An 18835-nucleotide genomic window follows, 5' to 3' on the forward strand; every position below is an offset into this window, starting at 1 on the left:
CTTTGTACGGAGGGGCTTGAAAGATGATTTTTCTTTGAAAAAACTTTAAATTATACTTCATCCAGCAAAACACAATACAACAATACCGCCACCCCCTCCTCAATGAGCTGAATTTTGGCACCAGCCCTCATTTCAGCATACTTTTAATAAGCTTTGTTTCAACAACAACCCTCTCAGTGCCAGTCATGGTTCCTGTCTGATGCTGAAAAATAAACTGAACTGGATGACAACGAGGGAAATCAAAAAAAATGTAACTAGACCTAATCAGTTAAATTATGTTTTCTGTAGTGTCTTCCCAAATCTGAGAAATACATTTTTATTTTTTTATTTCCTTGAACACGGTGACGTGTAAAGTTTTCAGCTTTTTAAGTATAGGCTTTTAAATATTGTGTTCCTGGTCCCTTGGACGTATCTACCATTTTTCAAGGATCCTCTCATCCGCTTGTTTCCCTCCTGACTGACTTCCATTTTGCGCTCTCTCTCACACTAAGCGCAGTGATACACAGTTTTCCTTCCACTCCGCTCCGCATACTTCTGAACCTCTTTATACCATACTGGTTCTCTTAGAGGCTTCAACCTGGCCGGCACTATTCCAGCCAAAGGGGAAGAGGACTTCCTGACGCTGGCCGCTTCACGGCTCAGCCGCAGGAAACGCGTCATTGGAGCTGCTGTAGGTGTGGCCATGGTTCTAATACTGTTGGTGGCCATTCCCCTGCTGGTCCATACAACCAAAGGGGGGAACAGCGGAAATACAGGGAGCCATTATGAAATGCTTGGAAGTTGCAGGATGGTATGTGACCCCTATGCTACATCTCAGCCTGACCAGGAGCTGGCAGCTGTGTCTCCACCCCCCCAGGATTACTCAGGGAAGAAGCTTAAGTCTGGGCTTCGTGGGCCTCAAGGGATCCCTGGCCCTCAAGGAGCACGTGGACCCCCTGGAGAGCCAGGCAAACCAGGGCCACAGGGCCCCAAGGGTCCCGGTCCTGGTGGCTATTCTCCCTCACTCTACACTCCCAAAATTGCCTTTTACGCGGGGCTACGCAAGCAGCACGAGGGGAGTGAAATACTGAAGTTTGATGACGTGGTGACCAACGTAGGTAACTACTATGAGCCCAGCACCGGCAAGTTCACCTGTCCTCTACCGGGCATCTACTTCTTCACCTACCATGTTCTAATGAGAGGTGGTGACGGAACCAGCATGTGGGCCGACCTGAAGAAGAACGGACTGGTTAGTAAATGTGTGTTTGTTTGTGTGCATGCAAGAAGGTGTGTGTCCAATAGAGGGTCTGCATGTATGTGCTTGTATGTATGCACACACACGACAAATGCAACAGATTTTTTTTTTCACAGTTGACCGTCCTGTGTAACCATTGACTCGCATTTACCTCAGTAACATTGAGCTCTTCAGATTCGGAGCACATTCCACTTAGCAGGTGGCAACATGACAGCCAAAGAATGAAAGAGCAATCTCCTTCCTCATTAAGGGAAATTCCTGCTATACAGTCTAAAATCACAGCTACGGATATTTGCATTGTCATACGCACTTTGGTTAAATGACAAGTGGCAGAATGCCGCTGCTGCCAAAAGGAACAGTCTAATTAGTAAGTATCGTACACAGAGCTTGATTATCGCCTAAACAGAAGTGCAAAAGAGCACAGGAGAAATGTCTGTCAGTACGTGGACCAGTCAGTTTACATCTCAGCTAAATAAATAATGAATGTAAAATTGACAGTCCACTCATCCACTCGCTCAGTCCCCAGACACTAATTAAAGACACATGGGCTGATGGGCGGAAGAGGAGAGGAGAGGTGGGATAAATCACAGGGATTTCATCAGAGGACTCCAAATTCAGGAAACATTCTTCAAGTTGTTTTTTATATTCATTCATTCATCAAGGACTTCAAATGCAAATACTCTCTGCTCAGACCACACTTTCTAGTGCACCAAGGACTGTTAGGCCCTGCACACGGCCTAACACAGGCTCGTACCTACTGTATGGTTTAATCCGACAGTTGTAAATTTAAAAATATATTTAATTTAGACTTGATTTGGTGCCATAAAGGTGAATATGTGTTTAAAGCTGCCTACTTAATGTCATGTATCATTATTCAAATAATCTGAATAATATAACATCTTAAATTAGATCCCATAAACATCCGCTATGCTTTGCTGTCCTTACCCCTCCCAAGCTTGTTCATTGATTCTCCATTAATTATCCTTTTTAACCCTGGTCTATCTTACACCCGTCCAGTGGCCTCCTAAAACAGTTCTGTTGTCTAACAAGGATCTTAACAAACAGACCTTCTGGTAGATGACAATGGAGTGTCTATGAAGTGCTGAGGCTTTCTTGGGTATTTTATCTGCCCACTGGGTATGTTTTAAACCCAATAAAAAAGGATTGCCATACCCACAAATTTGCCACCTTCCCTTTTCACTTGTGTCGTAACTTTTACACCCTAACAGATAAGGTCATTTGTAACGTTGGGTTTGTTAGGCAGCCAGACCTGCTGCACGTCTCGGACAGGTTCAGCGAGAATGAATGAAACACAAGAGACTTGACATGACATAGACATGCCGAGGCGTCCACAGTTAGACAATGAAAGTGAAAACAAGACAAGTGAGTTGGTGGGATGATCAGGGGTGGAGCAGAGGAAGATAGATGACTTAATGGAGGTGTGGAGACAGTGGGCTGGTAGACGAGGCATCAGGGAGGCTGGTGGTGAAGGCCGGGATGAGATCAGGCATGATGACCAATGGACACCCACTCAACACGTCTCGGCTTGACAGGTGATCAAGGTCGGCCAGAGAAAGAGAGAAAATAGGTTTACAAACTGTTTTTATGCACCAATTGCAGATAGGAAGTGTGGATTGAAACTATGAATTAATTAATTCTGGATACCAATTGATTTCCATTGGGAATTTTTTTTTTGGTTTATTTGGTAGGGACAGTGCACATTAATTAACATTTCTGTAAATGTGCCAGAGTTAGCCAAGAGGCATCTGTAGTCCCTAGACAGATGTTACAAAGTCACCCTAAAAACAGAATATTAGATTATGTTAAAAAGAACATGGACTAAAAACAAGATTATCTTGCATTGTTAGACACTAAAAACATAAATATCAGAAGCACAATACATTAAAAAGCATGCAGAGTATGTCAATTAGTGTCATTTCAGTCTGACAGGGCTAAACAACATTAAAAGACCTGCTTGCAGGTTGATGAGTGGCGACGGGCAATATCAAGACAGACAGACAGGTGACAGCAGACAGACTGGGGGAAATTCCGCACAGAGGAAGTAAGGCGCAGTTAGTGATGACAGTGCTGGGTGCTAATTAACCATTTCTTTAAATGATCTTTAAATGAACTGTATGAGTCCCATTGTCTAATGGTCACTGGGATGGAGTTCCATTCTAGTGCAGCTTTTACAGAGAATGCAGACTGACTAAAAGCACTTTTCCTGAGTGGGATAATGCAATCACCTCTTACTGCACCTCTTGTGAGCCGATATGCAGTTGATCTGGTGGTTACAAGCTGTTTGAAGTTAAATGAAGTTTAAATAGGCACACTGCCTTAGCTGTTAGGGTCTCATGTGACATGAGTGTGGTATAATGCGAAGCCAGAATCTCAGAAGGATGTGCTTGCTGTGGCAGGGCTTCTGTGGGATTCCCAGAACCAATACCTATTACCTTCACTAAATCCCCACTCTGTAAAGCCTACCTGCTCACACTTCAATCTAATTTTCACAAATCATTGCAGCATCATGACAGGGTTTCAGAGTTAGGGGATTTGTGATTGAAGAGGTTCACAGTTCGCTTGCTTCCATCTTTGTAATGCAATGGTAATTGACTTACAGTACAATTCCAATGTATGTGGATGTTTGCTTAACACTGTTAGACACCATTCACCCGTTTTAAAGGTTAAATGCATAGTTAGGAAACAGTAACCCAGTTTTGAAATATGATGCAAAGATTCATAAATCATTATAATACTTAATGATTGAATATTGATTTGGCCTCACTCAAAAAAAATAGTTATTAATGTGCTTCCCGATTGGTGCCACTGCAATTATACATGTGTTTAATCACTTTATACCTAAATCACTGTCAAAAATATATGAGTTGTATGCTACTTAATATTCCAGATTGGTGGCAAATCTTATTAAGACGGTCTTTGCTAATGTTGGCCTGCTGGATGCTGTGATGGTTGGTAATACGTCATGCGTACCTTCTCAACAATCCCTTCCTTTCTCCTCATTAATTGGTTGGCGAGCTGTTCACCAACTCATTTATATTCCAATAGTGCACCACTGCATATCTATAATAAATATTCTTATTACAATGTCCAATGTAGACAAATAGATACTGGCTTGGCTCCCATTTCATTTCTCCCCTTATATTTTTTTCACCACACTCTTTTAATAGCTCAGCTAAAGGTCAAGTTATTTCACACAGTAGTGTTAAAATGTCATCACTCGCTGTAATGACCGGTACCTGTATTAATTTTCCCAGTACAGAGACATGGATATGCTACAGGTGAAATATAATTAGCCTCAGAGTGAGGGAAAGTGTAAGATATATTACAAAATTTGTTCTAATAAGATAATTCAGACAAGATGTTGTCTTTCAATCCATAAGAGATCTAAATAAGATATCAAAATGGGCTTCTGATAAAACACATAATTCAAATAAGTCGATTCCCTTTCATACTGTCCAAAGGTTTTACTATTATAGCTCAGCAGGCTACAGACTGTAACGCTGAATGGCAGGTAATAGCAATCTAAGGTACGGTTCAATGCTACAGGCGCTTGTCGCCACGTAATCCCTGGGCTCCCAAAGGAGAGGGAAAACCTATTCAATAAATATTCCATTTCCACAACATTGCCCTCCACCACCCGTACCCAACCCTCCTGCCATGTGCTGGAGTCCCTTAGGTAAGTTTAATAGCTACTTTTCTATTGTCTCCACTCTAAGAGGTCAGTATATCACAGTGAATGAATCTTGTCAGTTTTATTACCAGTGGAGCACAGACCCACGGATAAAAACAAGGCTTCATATACCCCCACATCTCATCGGTCTCACAAAATAGCCTCGCTTGATCAGTCTGTTACTCTAGCCCCCCTCCCCTTTCCTCAACCCCCTGGCCCTTGTTTTTGTTTTTTTTCCTCCTCCTCCTTCTTTTTGTCCATCCTTGTATGTCTTCAGCGCTGCACCTCTGCTTGTATAGACAATGACACTGCAGCTGCTCCCCACACCTCCACCTCCCTTCCCTACTTCCTCCTCCTTGCCTGTGGCCCCCCCTGCTCCCAGGCGTGTTTACTGGAGGCCCTATAATGAAAGGGCTAGGCAGAGACAGAGACAGCCACGGGCAAACCCTGGGGGCCCCTGCCTCAGGGCTCACAACCCTTCCAGCTCCAGGATCAGCACAGTGTGCTGCCTGGTTCACACGGATCAGGCTGTGTCCTCCAGCCGTATCCCTCTCCTCCGTCGGCTTCCTGTCCTAATCCCAACACGGCTCTCTCATGTCTGTCTGTCTGGTCTCTGCATTAATAGATGGCCTGCATTTTTCCTAAACGCACACCAACACACGCTAAAGCATCCATTCACATATAGTATATTGGCAAAATTACATCTATTCTGATCAATATTATTCTCTTGTGCTAGTATTCAGCCGCACTTTAATGCATTAAGTCATGAGAATCTGAGAAGACCTGAGGGGGGGAAAGATCTCCCTACATCTCCCTAGTTACACTATTTGGACAAAATAATGAGCAGGATGACATATGCCTTGCGTCGATAGGAAGTCACAACAACAGCAAAGCTGTCAGCCATAGCCAAAGATGCTAATTTGATATTGGCTGTCACTACACATGTCAAGCAGAACAACAATATAACCTTTTCAGATGACAATGGATTGGTGTCGTTATTTGAGAGATGGTCCAGGGGGCAAAGGAAGAGTAGATTATGTTCAATGTTTAGTTATAATACTTGAGCTGCCTGGATAACACAAGGGTACCCAAAATTAAATAATAAATATATATGGCTATGATTGGATAGCAAATTATCAATACTCAATTTTCCTTTCAACCTATGGACTGTTCTGCATCTCGCACAGATGTGATGCTATTACGATGACAAAATCTGTCCACAGACAAAAAAACTCAAAACCGCTTCTGTAGATGACTCCAAGACAACATTTTGCCATGATGAGAGATATACAGACTCACAAGGTGAAAACGATACCAGCCGTACACTGTCGTGGATATAAAAGATGTCAGATAACACAAGAATAATTTCGTAAAGGGATAAAATAATTCTGTTACCAGATTTATTGATCAGCATCTCAACCACAGGACGATTGTAGTGTCTGCATACAGGGTCACTTTTGATAATTTTGTGTCTCTAGACCAGATTACGACTGGCGGCCCTAGAGTTACAAACTTAATGTTTTGGTTTCAATCAACTTAATTTCACTACATAATATAGTATATATTTAAGTCTAGGACACGGGTTCATTGAACATATCTACATTCCATATATATCATACTGGTTTTATATACCGATAACAATACCTTACACTAAATAAATTAGTTATATGTGTGATTTTTATAATCTACAGGTTTCTTTTTGTAACAGGCCACCTGCGTACACAGGCTGGTCTTTCACTTCTCCACATCCCAGACAGTCTTTGTCATATCTAGACAGACAGGTTGACTTTCACTTCGTCAATGTTTATTTTTAAATTATAGTGCACACTGCTCTGCAGTGAGAAATATAGCCTTTTTAGGCAGTGGCAGCCTAGGATGCCTTAAAACACCCCTGTGGACTACAGAATCTGAAATCTAACCAACAAGACTGTTGTAGAAGTGTAACAATATCTATGGTCAGTTTTAATATGTGGTTATTGAGCTGTGAAGCCTCAGGATATCGACTTCTCTGCTCCCTCAATCAATCTGTTTTAGACTGGACAGGGACATGCTTAACCACTGGTCACCAACATGCAGTATCTCGGATGCAACATCCATGAACTGCATTTAATTTAAGGAGACCTATAGATAGTGTCCATGAAATTTGATCACAACTCCAGGGTTGATAGATGGTCAACAATATGGCTCAGTCAGACAATGGCAAAATGGATAGGTGCACGGGGATAAGAGCATACTTTTTCTGTGACAGTAATTGAGGCTGTGTTGCTCAGTGATTGACTGTTTTCAAATTGATGCATGCTCGTTGGGGAGAAGGAGGCCCCAGTGATGGGAATGACATGATGGTAGTTGAGTTGCAGATCATATTCTGTGGCTGTCATGATGATGTGAGTGTCTTGTCTGGTTGCTGACACAGATTGAGTGCTCCCCCCGTAGATGGACACTGAGCCAGACACAAGGCCACTGATGGCTGACATATGTTTGATGATTGGAGCTGCTACACCAGAATTATTGATACATCCTACTTAGGAAGTTTTTAGGAATGCAATTCAGTGTACGATTACACTTTTCTATTTTTCTATCTATCTATCTATCTATCTATCTATCTATCTATCTATCTATCTATCTATCTATCTATCTATCTATCTATCTATCTATCTATCTATCTATCTATCTATCTAGACCTACATACACATACTATTCACTCTAAGCCCCTTAAATTTACATGCCTGTTTTTAAAAAACATGAAATAATACAATGATATCTGCTTGGTATGTTGCAATTCAAGCATGTGTATTTAAATGTCTATATGAGTAAACCCAATTAAATGTGTTAACAAACAAGTAAAGATCCACTGCTGGTGGGTCAATAACACTGAACCCACACACAGCATGCAAATGTGGAAGTGTCTGGCTTCGGCATAGCCACTCAATATCATGCATATTGAACCGGCCCAGGATCACAAGCAACAGGTCAATAGCTGATGTGGATAGTGATGCTGTTTCTTCGGCTCAGCTGGTTTCCCCATGGACAACCTGTTGTCCCCGGTGACTCCCCTTATCGCCACAACCCAATCAGAACTCTATCCTCCGTCCTTTGCTGTGAGCCTCTGCGGATCAATAACAGGCAGAGTGGTCGTGTTCTCAGTCCACCTTTGGGGTCACAGGTCAAAATCTCACCCATCTGTTTATCCAGCACGGTTGCAGAGGGGATTTCATACTCAAGTGTCTCATTTAAAGGCTGTTAATAATTGATCATGTTAAAGGAAAAAAATGTGATAAAGGAATGAGATAGTGGTTTTGGTCTTAAAGGGCTGCTGGGTTCCTGGAGCTGTTGAGTAAGTAGCAGTGACATTTGCAAGTGTTTGTTCGGTTTTGTCCATGTTCTAATTGTCAATGCGTATGTCCTCTGTGGGTGACAGGTAAGAGCCAGCGCCATCGCTCAGGACGCTGATCAGAATTACGACTACGCCTCCAACAGTGTGATCCTGCATTTGGACGTGGGTGATGAGGTGTGTGTGCAGCTGGACGGAGGGAAGGTCCACGGAGGGAACACAAACAAGTACAGCACCTTCTCCGGCTTCCTCATCTACCCAGACTGACTCTAATCCTTCCTCACGGAGAATGGACACCAACACACACTTAGACACAATCCCACTTACACAGAAATGTACGTATGCAAATCAATGCACATACACAGACATGCACATGCTCTGGCATGGACAGACAAAAAATATACACACAATAATGCAAGCAAACACATACATACAGACAGACCGAGATTACAACAGACTACAGAAGCGCAGATCGAGTGAAAGTCAGAGATAAGTGGAATTAAATCGAGTTGCGTGATTTGGAGCCAATCATCATAAGAAAATGCAATTGTTGGCGCCCTTTGTGCAAATATGAATAACAGAAGATGTACAGTATCGGTGCATATGACAATTGCAAGTTGTGGCTTGGAAATATCTAAATACTTCAATATGTTCCATATTAGCTGACATTGTGAGAACTACAATATAACAAACCCTATCAGTATAATTGTTTTTCAATGCAATAATGGTGTTGAGGGTGCCATTAATCTCGATGACTAAGGTGAGGCAGATAAATACCGACTGTATTCCAGTCTTTACCTTATACATTTCTGCTCTCCCTTCCAGTGACCTCTGATCGAATGGCCTGCTTATGTTTTGCAACTCATCGTGAAATATTTTTCCCTAAAGTGAATAACACCAGTTGAAATTAAATCCCTGTTGTGATTCACCCTGAATTGGGGCCGTACTGATCAAAATAAGGCCATTTGAATAAACACAGATGTTTTTACATCTCTTTCCTGTTTCTATCATGAAGCAGGATATTGCTAGTTAAAACCAAACATATTACAAGGCATCACATTTTATGGATGGCACTTGTGTGTGTTGAAGTTTTTAATTGCCAAGTGCATTATTGACAATATTGTGTGTGTGAGGTCTGTAGTATGAGTGGATACATAGATATTGTAATATAATAAGGCAGTGAAAAGTAACAGCTGCAGTGTTTTACTTACATTAAATGTTGTACAGTACATTACAGGCACGCTACTGTAACGACCCTGCCATGCCTACTTAGTACTTTATTTTTGAGAGACCCTGTCAAAGTATCATTATATGTATCAACACAGTAATCCTGGGATGGGCTATCTGCTATGTTGAATAGGCTGAATAGACAACTGCTATTAAAATATCTATACCTACCATGTCTGTGTTCTTGCATGTTGTTTTTGGCGTGGTGAGGGTCAGGGCTGAATAAAGGCATGTATGTTCTATATAAATTGTTATAAATACATGCAGACACTTGTTTAGTTTTATTTGGAGTGACCACTTGGACTTGGCTGTGGAGAATCGGATATATGACATAGCTTTGTGGACTCACAGCTGAGATCGAACCAACAGTGGCTGACCACAGCCTCTGCCTACTACAACATGGATTTCCAATATGTCCTAAGACACTGTTAGGACACAAACATTAATACCGCTATATTTATCTCTGCTCATAATACACCAAGGATCTACAAAATCCAGCCAATGTATACAAGTCAAATCTCACAATATAGTCATCAATTGTACAAAAACAAACTAAAATGGTTGTAAATCGTACAATGGCTTGACATTGTTTATCAAAATTTTGACCGAGGATTATTTGTTAGAGAGCCCACCAACATCAACAAGAAAAAAATCAAGGGTATTTGTGAAAACTTCCTTAATAATATATAGTACATCTCTCTCAATTCACTGATAATCCCACCCTGATTTTATGGAAGGCATTCTGTGCTCTTTCTCCGACACACCTTCACACACACTTGAGTGAAACTATATGTCTGAATTGAATAGATATAGTATATCTACAGGGCTACGGGAAATAAAAAAATAAAACTTTATCACATCCTAAATTTGATTAATTATTGATTAAAATGAATGAGTGTTTTCATTATTGATTCATCTGACAAACATTTTCTTGATTAATCTGCTTATTGTTTGGTCTATAAAATGTCGGAGAAAAAATTTCAAACATGTCCATGCTGATTTCCGAGAGTGCAAGGTAACTATTTAAAATGTCTTATTTTGTCTGACAAACAGCCCAAAACCCAAAGACATTCAGTGTAATACCATTAGAAAGAAAATGAGCAAAAGAAGCTGGGGCCTGTGGATATTTCTTTTTTTTTTTATTTTGCATGAAAATTTTATAATTTGATAAATGGTTAAAACAGATTAATGATTCATTTTCTATCGACTATCTGACTGTAACCCCACACGTTATTCTGTTATTTTTGTCAATGTGCTAATAATCAGTATTATAGGTGTATTTCTTCAAAACCAAAAATTAAGAAGAAAGATTATTCAAGGGATCCCAATGTCCACTATCGGCACTTTACCAGTTCCTTAAACATGGAGAGAGACGTAATCTCCATGTTAAAGAAAATGAATCTTGAATACCTCTTAGATTACGGACAGAAAGCAAAGTGTCTAATTAGAGGAGAGAGATGACGGCATTCTAGACTTAAAGGATTTGGTGAATCTGTTGCTCCTGAGCGGTGAAACAGGATTGTAGCCGAAGCCATGCCTGGGCCCGGCCCCCGGCTCTCTACTGGCAGATTCCAGTTGAAAGTTAATTGGACGGGGAGAGGTCTGAGACAGGCTGCGCTGAGGCCCATTAGTGATTCCCCTGTCGAATGCAGAGCCACGAGGATCACAGACTCACAAATAGGAGGATTAAAATAATCAATAGCCTTGACTTCCATCGACCACACACATACACACCGAGTAATTAGTGGACAACCTATTCAGCCGTGGACTACGACACCCTCCCGAACCATACCGCACACACATGAGCTGCACGCTCCAATAGCTGTGGTGCCTAATGAGAGGAAATAGTTGTGGCTGCTTGTGAGGAAAATGAAGAAAAGGTCAGGAAGCCACCAAACAGCCTTCTACTGCTCATAGCTTGGTGCTGTCACCAGATCATGAGCAGTAGAAGCATGGCCACAAATGTTCTTTACAGCATGGCCACGAAAAAGAAATGTACAATGAAATATGTATTGTGTTGAAATTCGAGTTTGCTCTGTCCCTAAACAATGGCAACCAATAAGAGAAACTAACATTTCTCAGACAGCCAATATAAGATTATATTCACTTGAGCATAAAAGCTTACATGCATCATGTGCATTAAATTCTTTATTTAGCAAAAATGAAAGAGCAGTAAGAGCAGATCAAGATATGCCGCATACATTATATACTGAACAATACAGCGGTCCTTCTGACTACCTGATACCAGCAGCAACACTGCCCCCTTGTGTCGATAGAAAAGCATCAATGTATTGCAGAAAACCTTAAAAAGACGAGGCAGTAAGTAACAGGTCGCACCTTATTCTACGAGATCAAACAAATCAGATCAAAACAACCAAAATGAGTTTTCAGGAAAAACATTTATTTAAATGCAGCAACAAAATTTGGGTGAATTAAAAACATGGGAACCCATTTGAAATGGTTCTTTTTACTTCATGATAGTCTGGTTTTGAATATACCGGTTTACCGCAGGGTTGGAGGAACACATTTCCTCAGCCAAAGAATTTCTTAGCCAATGATACAGTTGGTTGCTGAGAGCTGTATACCACACATGTTATTATTTATATATGTATATATATTAATGTCCCATACAACATTGACACACTAGTATCAATATTTACAGTATATCATTATCAATTTAAGTTGTCTTAAGTGCTGCATCTTGGAATGTTATTGCAAACAATGCAAGCATTAAGACTCAATGCATATAAGTTGGTCACATATGTGAATGGACCTGGCAGCAACAGCCAGGGCCATTTGTGGTCTTTGTAGGGAATGTAAAGGCACTTCTTAAATCAAATGAATGTGAAAAAACCAATCCATGGAAAAGGTTGGGGGGGCAGGTGTTGTAGAAGCAAACTGGAACAAATAGGGTACATATGACAGGGTAGAAAAAGTTGGTTGCTCTTCGTCTTCACCCGTTCATGACCATCCTGACCAGTTCTGCAAAAGAAGAGTCAAAAGAGAGACGACAGGTGTCAGAGTCGTGGTCTAGATTCTGGGTGGGAGATGCTGCATTTGGAGGCAGATCCCCCATATTCTGTTCACGCAGGAGGAGAGAAGGGTTAAAGATGGTACGGAGAGAAAGAGGTGGGATAATCATCTCTATCTCCTATTAAGCCAAAGCATTTGGCCATGTCTATGATCCAAGAAGAGCTGGTTAGAGAAGCCATCCTCGCTGTATGCTTTCCTCTAGTTGAGAAGCAGAGGAAAGGGGAGAAGGTCAAGGGAGCTAAAGTCCAGTCAGACAGCAGCCAGCTACAAATTCAGCTTCCATAAGTAGAGAGGCGAAAATAATCAGCACAAGAGCAACTCACTGCATTTCTCTGGTTAGTAGAAAAAGGGACTGGTCCACTCTCCCAAAGCTGGTGGCAAAATTAAAATGTAAAGAAAATGTCTGCAATGTAATGACCTGTCTATTTTATCGGTTTGAAAAGAGCAGCACCTCTAACACCAACAGATGAAAAGGCCTATTTTAATAGTGCCAACGACATGCAAATGAGATTAGAAAAGCTGCCTTGTGACCTCCACACCCATCAGTTCAAATAACTCGACAGCGGCCACCAGGCTTTCCCCGAATGAGACCAGTCACTTCTCTGACTGTCCATCATACCCCCTTTTAAACTGAGGGGAGTCTCAGACACATGCAGATGGGCATGCGGCAGCCAGGGGCCAAGACAGAGGGCTGTAGGAGAGACAGACAGAACAGCAGGAGGCTACACATGGATCAAAGCCTCAGGACTAAATATGAGAGGGACCACGAGGCTTTTTCCGCATGTCAAGTCTACTTGAAGAGTAGAAGAGCACAACTACAGCCAAAAAGTGTTAGGGAGGCCCTAATGGGAGTGGATTATTTAACAACTAAAATGCAGGAAAGCCTGGGGGTGCAATCTCATGGTATACCAAATGCCCGTACCGGCCTTCAGCCTGACATGATGTGGCGGACAAATGCTGTGGAGGAAGAACAGTTAACACACTGTTATACATGACTTCTTACAGCGGTCAATTAACCACACGGGTAAAGACAGATAAAAGACAGTTAACAGTAACATGGATGGATACCCACATCGTAAGACAAATTAGAGCATTAGCTTACTGTAAGGAGAGTGTAGCAGTTAAAAAAGGGCTTCCAATGACTGCCTTCAGATAAGTAGGACAGTATATTCCCTAGGTTGACTGCTTTTAACATCACAGAAGAACTTTAAGCCAGAATGAAAGTTTTTTTCAGCCTAACATCATTGAAACAGAGGGGCTGATATTGGAAGTTTGCAGACCGCCAGTGTTTAAATGCCATCTTCCTGCTTGCATATACACAAGCTGTGTGCAAAGCCCCTCAGTGAAACACAGAGTGGAGGAGAGAAACTAGCATGACAGTAATTTACAACAAAACACAGTTCTGAGTGCATATAAAGTAGTTAAATAAAAAAAGATTTGTTTTTTTCTTTCAGGGGGGCCAGAAGACCTCTTGAGGGCAATGGTAGGGGAAACACTGTAGGTTTTTACAGAAAACTGAAACTATATCTTCACATAATATTTCACATGTAAACACAGCATAATGCATGTCCTGACTGTAGTTTCAGTCCAACATTGCCAAGACTGGGTATGAGGTTTCATTGACAGTAGCAGGTATGTGGCACAGGATTGTCTCACAACGTTGGCCAAATCATGGCAAGTATCCCATTCTTGTTTATTTCTTTCTCCCTCACCTTCGTAATTGATGCAGCCATTTGCATCTTCGTGTCCCGCCAAGAGCGTCTCAACTTCCTCTTCTGACATTTTCTCACCTGAAAAGGAAACATTAAAACATTAGTGCAAAAATTCAGCTTCAGCAAACACATTTTGCACTGACACTATGCATTGTAGGGACAGCAGTATTTTTGTGTAAGTGAGAACAATTTAAATAGTGTGTATACATGAAATCAAATCAAGATAGCCCTCCCATCGAGCGGCCTATTCAAGGGTGATAAAAATGCTACTTACCTAGCGTGGTGAGGACGTGACGAAGCTCTGCTCCCATTACTGTGCCGTTGCCCTCCTTGTCAAAGACACGCAGTCCCTCCACAAAATCCTCCATGGAGCCCTGATCTTTATTCTTAGCGATGGCCTGGAACATTGGCAGGAACTGCTCAAAGTCTAGCATCTTGCAGTTCATCTCTGTAAAATAAATAAATAAATATATGTGGAGAGTTTTAGAGCCTCCAGCTGCAAAACACACTACTGCCACCGAAAGATTAGGATCATAAGAGAATATTTGTTTCAGCACAGTTAAATTAAAAAAAGATAAATCCCATTAATTCTTTATTTATTTTTTTTCTCACCCTCAGACTTGGGGTTGCCCAGGACCTTGAGCACCTCAGCATTGACAGGGTTCTGTCCCAGGGCCCGCATGACATCCCCGCACTGGCTGAAGCTAATCTTGCCATCTCCTGTCCTGTCGAACAGCAGGAATGCCTCCTTAAACTCTGCAGGATACACAGACACATGACGAGTTAGGCTAGGGATATGAATTATTGTAAAAAAAAAAAATGTAGAGATCAGCAGACAAGTATGGAGGAAAAGGTATGGAGATAGTAAGAGACCTGGAAATAGATGAAATCAGAAAAGCCAGTCAATGAGAACAGGCAGACAAGTAAAGCAGAGATTTGGACATGACCTGGTTTTCAGCTGGTAGGCCTACATTTAAAGTGTACAGGACACACAGCACTAACACATCTGCGTATGTTGCATATATCACTCTAGTCAAAATAACTCTTACTGGTTTTCCCCAGGATAAAAGATATATTAATAAATTGCACAAATGTATGGGCAAACCCTAACTCGTGTTCCATGGACATGCTTAGTTCTAACGCTGAAAAAGTATTTTGTACATCTCATTACTGTTATTGTTTGCATGGCAGACTGTGGCGCAACCACTAAAAAACAGCTCGCTCTCTATACTTTGCTGTTTGACATTGCAAACACCCTTCTAACTTCCTCAATTCAGCAAATTCTGCATGTCCACATTAGTCATCTGGTTTGTCTATGACACCTCGACAAAAACAAGGTGAAACAACTTCACCAGTGCAACAGTACATGTTCCATCATTGTTGTTGTTCTAGTTTGAACATGCAAAAACTTGTGGTTTAGTTTCCAAAAATATTAAATATGTCTGAATATCAGGGTAATGGGTTACAATTGTAATGGTTAATATGTTTATCATGCCTTAAATAAAGAAGGAAAAAAACAGGTATGTATATAGTAAGTTAGATTTGTTTTAATATAAAACTCTGAAGATAATGCTTAACATAAGGGTAACTGTAAATTAGTTTGTATTACAAACTCTTAGATCAGGAAGGGTGTAAACTCATGTTCATGTATCTTAAAAGGTTGCCTTAGATCTAGTGCTTATATTGTGTGACCAAAAGTAAAATGCAGGCAAATCGCATTTGAAAAGCTGTATACAACTAAATATTTAATAAACAAAATAAAATATTGAATGAATAAACGTTTTGTTTGTAATTGTTGTGAGGCTTTATCCAACAAATACCACAAACTGTACATCATTTAAGAAATCCAGTTAATCATCTGCATAAATATAGAACAAACAAAACCTATTTGATTAAATAAAGCCAAAGTTATTCAGTAATGCAACCTATCAGTTTAAGATAAGGATTATATCAATCCGGTGTCATCTTTAATATCGTGCCCATTTCATGGTATCAATCAAAGAATTAATGTCAGTAGTTCTCCCTGTTTTAGTTATGAATATTACCAGATTGTTCTGTCTATATGACAGGATGATTTTGGTTGCTTGTTTCCAAAACCTCATCTGACATCCCTACTGTTTGTTCTACTTTGACATCAAAGTTTTACAGAACTGTTTAAAAGTCAATAAGGCTGTAAAATACCTAAGCCTTTATTCACATGTCATTCAAGTGGAAATAACTAGGCGTTATCATCTGTCAGCAATGATCTAATCATGTCAGTGCTCACAAGGTTGAATAATGTAGTTTTGATCCAACATCAGGCCGACTAGTTAGACTCAACAGTCAAACACAAAAGCTTAGCTAAGATATAGCAATCAGGGAGACATGGAGTCGGATTGCAGCCGTCTGGTCCTTGTGTTATGGGACAAGCTACTGCCCAAAAAGCTCAGGCACTGTTGTGGAGTTTTTTCCTGTTCTGAGGAATGTGCCTCTTCCCTTCTGGGGTGTGAGCACTTTTCCCAACGCCATATTTGGTAATAGAGGAGTGGAGGAAAGTAGGAGGAGAGTGAGAGTAGCTATAGCCTATTATGTCAACTTTGTTAAACAAACCAGCCCCGGGACTAAATCATGCATCACTTTATCCCGCACCAAAAAAGGGCACGCTGGAAGATGCATCGTTTGGAAGATAACAAGCAAAGTTTATGGAAAACTGACACAACCAGGACTGACTTTTGATAACAGATGTGAGCTTTGGCTACATTTATAAGTTCTGCTTATGCATGATTGACCACATACAAAAACACTGCAACACACGGTCAAAGCTGCTAAGTATTATCACGTTGTATGCAAAAATGTGACTGACTTTAAACGGACCAAGACAACAGTGCAAAGCGACTCGACTTCACAGTTGAGACAGATTGACGTTAGGGTTTCCCAAAGAGCAACATGCAGATCACACCCTACACACTCCGGTAGAGATAGCTATCAGGGTTGTGCTCAGGCGGTCCCCTTACACTGACTTACCATGAATCTGATCCAGGTTAAACTCAATCTGGAAAGGACAAGCAGTTGCAAGTGGAAAGGGATGAAACAGTACAGAAATTAAAGGAGGAAATAGTGGCCTTAAAACCAGGACAGCTATGACAGGCGGGCACAGAGCAGGGTGAGAGTCATCTGGACCAGGCAAGAGTGGAAGCATGCAAAACAAGAGAGATCTGGAAGTAAACTCACCAATAATTTGATCTTCCGAGAAGTCAGACTGTTCAGAGAGAAAGCAGGCTACATTATTATGGTGCCCTTTGCATCGCCATACACAGCTAGCTCGGGTTAACTTCACCGCGTCTGGACACATTTTTCGGATAGTTACATTTACTCAAAAAAACACATTTCACAACAGGAGCACGTTCAACAACGGTTAGTGTGCACGAGGGTATGTTGACGACGTGAATACGCGTCTCGTGTGAATGTACATGTTAACCCATCTAGCCTACAAGCTAATGTTAGCTTCTCAAAAGTTGCACTTCCGCTAGCGACCCGCGAGCCAAAAAACCACACATTCAAACTTAACTTAGCGAATTTGAAAAGCATTTTCTCGAGACAAGAAGCTATCACACCAAACACACAAGAAAAAAAATAGGCCGTTCTAGTCTAAGACGAGGGGAGCAAGAAAACCCACCATGGCTGTGTTGGCTGAGGTGCGTCCGAGGAGTCGGCAAACCAAAGAATGTGTGATGGCTCTCAGGGAAGGGCTGGGTGACAAGGAGAAAACCTAGCGGCCTACGGCAGCTTTGCGTCATGACGTACGGCAGTATTGCGTCATGACGTACGACGTTCACGCATGAGGAGGGACAACTACGCTCCATATATAGGAATAGAGCTCAAGGTATGGCTTGTGATAGCCTATACAGTACAATAAGTGTAGGAGCTATTTATAGGATATTAGTATTTAGTTATTTTATGCATAAGTAATGTTTAATTATTCTAGATGCAATTGGCCACTACAATAAGTATATGCCTTAACGCTACTTGAACTGCTCACTTTATGATTGAAGTTGGCTAAATGAAAATTGCAACTTTTGGAATACAAATGTAATTTAACAGCTGAGTTTACTCCTTTGTAGTGTATTTTATCATATTCTGCTATACCTTGCTGCACTGAGGCCATGCAGTTGTTGCATGCTGTGTGATGTTGAGCGTTTAGGTACTCAGGAACTGCCCTAACAATGACCTCATGAACAACACACGACATGACAACCTTGTTTATAGTGATGTTTACACAGATGGAAGATTCTAGGTTCTCAGGAATGTATTTCAAAAGGTATATGTCTCAAGATGTCTGAATGATGTATGTACTGCTCAATATGTTTTATGCCTTTGTGCACATTGAGGGGATGCACAACATAGATATGAGTTCAGACTGAAGGCTGAGAGCCTCAGTCCATGCTGAATCTCTGTATTGGATATTGATTCAATAAAGAAATTGTTGAAACTGCATCAATGGACCTGGACATCTTCCTTTATCCTTTGATATCAACTTATATACTACACCTTAACAGACAAAGGTGAGAAGGCCTTAATGTAACCTATTCTGATCATCCTGCCTTTACATGAATAGTGAACGGATTTAA

General features: G+C 41.0%; 2 protein-coding genes across 3 annotated transcripts; one reads left to right on the forward strand and one right to left on the reverse strand.

Moving 5' to 3' along the window:
- The first annotated feature begins 676 nt into the window (after positions 1–676).
- Positions 677–8523, forward strand: c1ql4a (complement component 1, q subcomponent-like 4). Its single transcript, XM_054609802.1, has 2 exons — positions 677–1228; positions 8344–8523. Exons 1-2 carry the CDS (start codon positions 683–685, stop codon positions 8521–8523), a joined length of 726 nt encoding a protein of 241 aa, XP_054465777.1. The 5' UTR covers positions 677–682.
- Positions 8524–11863: 3340 nt separating this feature from the next.
- zgc:153867 (uncharacterized protein LOC337226 homolog) lies at positions 11864–17966 on the reverse strand. 2 transcript variants are annotated; one of them, XM_054608436.1, is made up of 7 exons: positions 17884–17966; positions 17439–17466; positions 14841–14984; positions 14503–14676; positions 14229–14306; positions 13439–13473; positions 11864–12465 (listed from the first exon to the last, which is right to left on the reverse strand). In XM_054608436.1, exons 1-6 carry the CDS (start codon positions 17884–17886, stop codon positions 13445–13447), a joined length of 456 nt encoding a protein of 151 aa, XP_054464411.1. In that variant the 5' UTR covers positions 17887–17966; the 3' UTR covers positions 11864–12465; positions 13439–13444. The 2 variants fall into 2 exon arrangements, with proteins under 2 accessions (XP_054464411.1, XP_054464410.1); XM_054608435.1 differs by lacking the exon at positions 13439–13473 and having other exon boundaries at positions 17884–17965.
- Between the last annotated feature and the right edge of the window lie 869 nt (positions 17967–18835).

The sequence above is a fragment of the Anoplopoma fimbria genome, chromosome 12, assembly GCF_027596085.1.
Source record: "Anoplopoma fimbria isolate UVic2021 breed Golden Eagle Sablefish chromosome 12, Afim_UVic_2022, whole genome shotgun sequence".
Lineage (NCBI taxonomy): Eukaryota > Metazoa > Chordata > Actinopteri > Perciformes > Anoplopomatidae > Anoplopoma > Anoplopoma fimbria.